The sequence below is a fragment of the Cynara cardunculus genome (assembly GCF_001531365.2).
Source record: "Cynara cardunculus var. scolymus isolate 2C chromosome LG 13, CcrdV1, whole genome shotgun sequence".
NCBI classification, from domain to species: Eukaryota; Viridiplantae; Streptophyta; class Magnoliopsida; order Asterales; family Asteraceae; genus Cynara; species Cynara cardunculus.
In genome coordinates, this window is record NC_037540.1 from 7,183,100 (window position 1) to 7,189,457 (window position 6,358).

At 33.2% G+C, this 6,358-nt stretch overlaps 1 protein-coding gene across 1 annotated transcript; it reads right to left on the reverse strand.

The window, feature by feature from the left end:
* Positions 1-3,471: 3,471 nt before the first annotated feature.
* LOC112525437 (cytochrome P450 CYP72A219-like) lies at positions 3,472-5,815 on the reverse strand. The gene is made up of 5 exons (XM_025135567.1): positions 5,542-5,815; positions 4,937-5,157; positions 4,595-4,839; positions 4,052-4,436; positions 3,472-3,952 (listed from the first exon to the last, which is right to left on the reverse strand). Exons 1-5 carry the CDS (start codon positions 5,813-5,815, stop codon positions 3,527-3,529), a joined length of 1,551 nt encoding a protein of 516 aa, XP_024991335.1. The 3' UTR covers positions 3,472-3,526.
* Positions 5,816-6,358: the final 543 nt, after the last annotated feature.

The window sequence follows — 6,358 nt, forward strand, 5'->3', positions numbered from 1 at the left end:
TTGCTTTGTGTAGAATAAATGGATGATTGATTGCCATATATTGGTAACAATTTGTTGTATACGTATGTTTCTACTGAATAAACGTCTAAATATATCGCAACTTACTAAAAGAAACTAAAAACCAAGGTTATAAATGATGTGAGACGTGACGATGAGGTCAAACTTCAAACTCTTACGAGTTATAGTGAGACCCATGACGTTTTTTTAAGGTGTGTTCTAATGCGACATACGTATACGTATATGTATGTGCACATATTCGTGTATGTTAGTTTTCAATAATCCCGCGGAACAATTTGAATTCATACAAAGTCGTAAAACTAGAAAAATGAAAGAAGAACCATTTTTTTAATTAACTTGGATATCCAACTCGCTATGTGAGACGACTAATCCCAAGGCGACCACTTGCTTTGTAGATATTCCGGAGACACCGTATTTGAACCTCCGTAGCCACAAGGGGATTTTTATTAAAAGTGGAAAATCAGGATTAAATCTTTTAAGTTGCTACTCAATGCTATATTTTTTTCAATCTTCAGAGAATTCTGTTCGACTCTTCGTGTACCAGAATGAGAGTAAATATTTACCTGTCTAAGATTTTTAGTTTTTATGTTTCTTTTTAATGTTTATCTAAGGAGCCGTTTACGAAACGCTTACCCGGGTAAGCGCTTACAAAGTCAGATTACCTTATCGGATGCATATGAAAAAGCCCAAGAATCTTCCCAATAAGAGCGAAGGTAAGGACCGAGAGTCTTACCCGGTAAGTGAGAGCGACGACTCTTAGCACGGTTAGCGCTTACCGGGTAAATTGTTGCACACGATACCGTTTTTTGTGAACTAAGTGATAGTGTTGAATTTTGACGGTAAGCAATTAACCGAGTAAGCATTTGGTAAACGGCCCCTAAGTTTGATATTTTCATACATAATTATTATTTATCTCTACAAAGTATATGTTTAAAAAAAGGTAAAAAATCATGTCTTACCAAATAACGTGACATAACGTGCCACAACATAAAACCAAGCCTTAGAGTGGAGCTACGTGGGTCAACGTGACGGTAAGCGAAACCTCGATATTATAACAAGTCATAATGAGGCCAAAATGAGTTATTTATAGCATCTCTAATGGAGATTCTTATAAGAACCCACTTTTATATTTTTTCTTGTTAGTCATTTCCAACTTACCAAAGTAATAACCTACATAAAACTCCACAATGATAGTTATAATAAGAATCCAGTTTATGGCTCCCACATATGATACATCAAATAAATGTATACATATTAATTATTATATTGGATATGAAAGTCAAGAAAATATATAAAAAAACTAGCAAATTTTCAATGCACACCGATTTGGAGGTAAGATCGTACAAGAATTCAAAGAGGGTGAACGTCTTATAAGAACTTTCCACAATGTTGGTTCTTGTAAAAAAGTAGACTTTTTGTTAATAAGAACAACCTTACGTTGGAGATGCTCTTATAACAATGCTAAGGCCAAGGCCAGCTCGAGCTTAGCTCAACCTTGTAGTCATGGTCCGGTTGTTCAAAGCCCACATTCTCAATTTGTACTCATCGGTATAAACAGTCATTTATTGGTAAGTGTGATAATGACCTGTAATTTTATCCAGTAAAAATATATCAAACACTAAAATCTTACCTAATAAGTGAGAGAGAAGACTCTTACAGTTACCGGATAAAAGACGTTTACTAACAATCTATTTTGATGTCGGAAAATGTTAACCAATAAAAAAAATGAGGGTGAAGAACTGAAGATTATTTCAATAAAACTAAAGCCGTAAAGGTAACAAAAGAAAAACCTCCATGGTTGGAGGGTGGCAGATGGTTTAAGAGGAGAAGGATGATACTTATAGATTGATAATGTTCAGTTTACCACCCTGAGGTTTGAGTAGTTGATTGTTATGCACCCTGGGTTTTTTATTGCGAAGTCCTCCGTATCACATCAATAAGAACAAATAACGGTAAACTTTTAATGAAACAATTGGATAACGTGAGATTATTAATAAATAATCAAATTATAAATAATTAAATAATAATAAAATAAAAATACAAGTTTATAAATTAAGATTAAAAAAATATAGATTCTTCAAATAGTTTAGAAAACCTATTTTCAAATCGTACACAAATAATGGGTAATTATATGAACTACTATAAATAAAACGTTCGCCATCAAAAAGTACCAGTAAATGTTGCGATATATTAACTCTTTTTTTCCCTTTTTTTCTTTTTATTCCAAAAATCTTCAAGTTATTATGTCTTTAATAATATTTAGAAGACCATTGTTTTTTCTTTGCACGTATTAATGCATTTCAAGAAAATATCTATGATTTCAATTTAAATGGTTACCACCCATAACACACCTAACACATGCACACACATAACACATGCACACACTTAACACATGCACACACCTAACACATGCACACACATACATATACACACCAAAGTCGGCGTCATTCGTACCAACGATTATAAATATGTAATTTATTTTTCTTAAAGAAAAATACAACTTATATTCTTACAATATGCCATTAAAATTTATTTATTAGTTGAATAAAATATGTAAATAAAATATTAATTATTTACATATTTAAGAACTCGTGTCACTTTCTTGAAAAAATATTCTACTTAAATTCACATAAGGTATGGAAAATTGATTACAATGTATGATGAGATGAATTATATATGTGTTAAAGCTGGATGCATCTGAGCAACCATATAATATCGAACAAGTTAACATATGATTGATATAACCATCGAACAAGTTAACATGTGTGATACAAACCTATAATTAAATCGTTACATATTTATTTTTGTGATTAAATTGGTTTATTAGGGATTATTATAAATCAAACCCAATCCCGATTTATCAAGGACTATTTCCACGGTTTTAAATAATATTATATATAAAATGACAATCATATCCTTTTTAATTTAATTTAATAATATTTTATTTAATCTTTTTATTAAATAAGATACATAATCCATATTCGTTTCTTCCCTTCTTATAAATTGTTCAGTCTCATATGATCCTCTCTCCCCCCTCTCTCTCTGTATATATATATTTTCGATAGATACTTTAAATTGTTTTTTAATAAAATTTTCTTTTCAGAAAATTAATTTTAGTTTTAGGTGGATTTACGACGGATTTTAATTAATTAATTTATTAAAATCAACCACAAATCCCCATGTAATTTCATCGAAATTGTTTTTTCTTTTATTAAATTAATTGCGGATGTGTGGCAAAAGTCAATAAAAGTAAAAAAAAAAATTATTCTTTTGGGATTCGTTGGAAATCTGCCGGTAATTTTTTGATTAAAAATCCTCTAGACTAATCTGCCGGTGAAACCCGTTTTCTAGTAGTGGCAACTTATTTCCACACAACATATGGAAGATAATTTACGATATATAATAGAACGAGTAATACATTTATTAAACCGGCCGGATACATATGATAAACAACAATAAAAATATAAACAACATACTTTAAAATAAAGTAAAACACACAACAAACTCCCTAAAGTTTGTGTAAAATCAAGTGAGCGCCAAACTGAGGTTTTAGAGTAATTATAGTATACGGAGCATGCGAGTACGATGGAGATAGATCAAAAGAGAAGTGTTGTAGAATCATTGTGAGCGCCATTTTAGCTTCTAGCATTGAAAAATTCTGTCCGATACATATACGTGGTCCACCTCCAAATGGGACATATGACCCTTGTCCCTTGGTCGCCTTTAACACACCTTCTGAAAATCTTTCGGGCTTGAACTCGTTCACATCTTCACCCCACATATCTTGGTCGTGGTGTAAAAACAACGTGTTTAGATGGATGAGGGTTCCTGCCGGCARTGTTATGTTTCTCAATTTCGTTTCTTCATGTACAAATCGTCTTAGAAATCCAAGTGGCGGATACAATCTAAGAACCTCGTTAAAGATCATGTGGATCTGTAAAGCAAAATTTAGGACACGAAATAAGAGAGGAAGTATTTCAACATGTTCAACAAGCAGATAGATTTGGTAAACTTGAAGTATGGAGAAACTTACAACTTTTAAGTGATTCAACCCGTTAATATCTGGTCTTCTATCTCCAAAGACTTGTAAGACTTCCTCTCTAGCACATGTCTGCCACTCCTTGTGTTGACTTAGTAAAATCATGGTCCAAACAAGCATAATTCCCGTGGTCTCTTGCCCAGCAATGTAGAAAAGCTTGCATTCTTCRATGACTTCATCAATGCTTAATCCAAAATTGTTATTCCCGTGTTGTTTAATTTCTTTGTAATTGGAATCTAAAAGAATTCCAAGGAGGTCGTCGTTGATACTTTCCCCATCTTTCATAGCAATAACTCGTTTATCGATTATGCTCTTTATTTTAACGTTTATTTCCCGGTCAATCTCTTTCATCCTTTTGTTGCTTTTTGTCGGCAAAAACCTATAAAATCATAAATAAACTAATGATTTTGCCACTTCAAAATATCAAATAAAATAGTGCAGCGGTTAAAAAAAAATACACTTTTGCATTTTATTGTTCATTTTTTAAAAGAAATTAATTTAAATAGTATTATTCAAAAAAAAAAAAAAAAAACTCACTTTGTTCCCGGAATGTAAATTGACATTGCAGCTTTCATAACTAACTCTCCCAGTTCTCTCTGAAGCTCAAATATTTTTTTTCCTTCCTCAAAACTACTACCGAAAGCTGTACGTGAAATTACATCAGCCGTAAGCGTTTGAAGATGAGGCCATACATCCACTTCACACAAGATTTCTTCGGTTACCATTTCTCTCCATTTGTGAATCATCTCACTGCAACTCACATAAAACGCAGGTACCATATGCTAACAATTTAAAATACAATTAAACATATCAAAAATGATGATTTAGAGAAACAACTAATTAACATGAATTAAAGAGCCAAAAGGTAGGGCAAGAAACCTTGAGCTTCTCGACATGGAATGCGGGGTTGATGATTTTTCTATGTTTAACCCATTGATCAGCTTCAACGTCGACTAACCCTCTTGCTAGCAACTTCGTCATTGGGTTTCCTCCCCTTTGCTTTTGAAATTGATAATTATTAGCCAGCACCTCCCGTATCATAATCGGGTCACATATGTGCACCAGAGGTCTTAACCCCATCCATAAAAAACAAGTCTTACCTGTGTATGTATACACACACATACATGCAAAACCAATTAAGAACGACAAACACATATAGAGTTGGGTTCCGGTGAGATATGTAAAGAAACCGACACACACACACACACATTGACACACACACACACATATATATATATATATATATATAAAAGGTTGTGAGAAGGAGAGTTAAGATGAGAAGAGTAATAAATGATATCCACCCTTAGATGCACCTTAGGATGAAATGCACTGAGATGCACCAGATCAATCCTTGTATCAAGCACGATCCATTCGTGGACTTAGAGTTGAAGGTGATCAAGAGTCTAAATCATTTCTCACACTTTTCACCTTAACGCTCATTCTCACATGATCCTTCACTTGTATATATATATACACACACTTACCGTGCTGAGCAAGGGACTTATGGAAGAAGGGGTAAACACGAGGAGCGATATCGTGATCAGTTAGACTCCTCATGGGTTTAGACATGGCTTCAATCATCATCTTCTTCATCTCTTTCAAATCTCCGAATAACAATCGATACGGAGTACCTTCCAGTCCTTGATCTCTTAGAAACTTCTCGATCTTTTTTGGTTTCAACCACAACAAATTCAGTATATATAACGCCAATATCGATGCTACTCCAGCAACACAAACAACCGTCGTTGCCGGCTCCATGTCCGTCGCTCGTGAAAATGGTGATGATGAGCAGGAGAATGAATGACTCCTTTTATTGATGGATAATATTCAGTTCACCACCATATGGTTTCAGTAGTTGATGGTTATGCACCCTCTGGTTTTATTGTCTTTATTCCAAGTCCTCCACATGAATAAATAGAAAAATACTCATAGAACTTTTTTTTTATTAACCTGGATATCCAACCCGCTATGCAATCCGACTAATCTCAGGGCGCTCACCTGCTTTGCAGATAGTCAGAGTCACCGTATTTGATGGCCCCAAAGGGATTTTTATTCCTTCTTGGATTTGAACTTGAGACCTCCAAGTACTTTTGATCTTTGAAGTCAAACTCAAAACAATTAGACATCACCTTTGTGGTTCGAGAACTTGTATTCAATGCCAAAGAATTTTCAGTAGATTTCTAAATTTTTTAAAATAAAAAACTAAAATTCAAAATCTTAAAAATAAATAATTTATATTTAGCTAGTTTACTCATTTTAGGATTACATCATTAATTAAATTATTAAATTATTTAATATAAT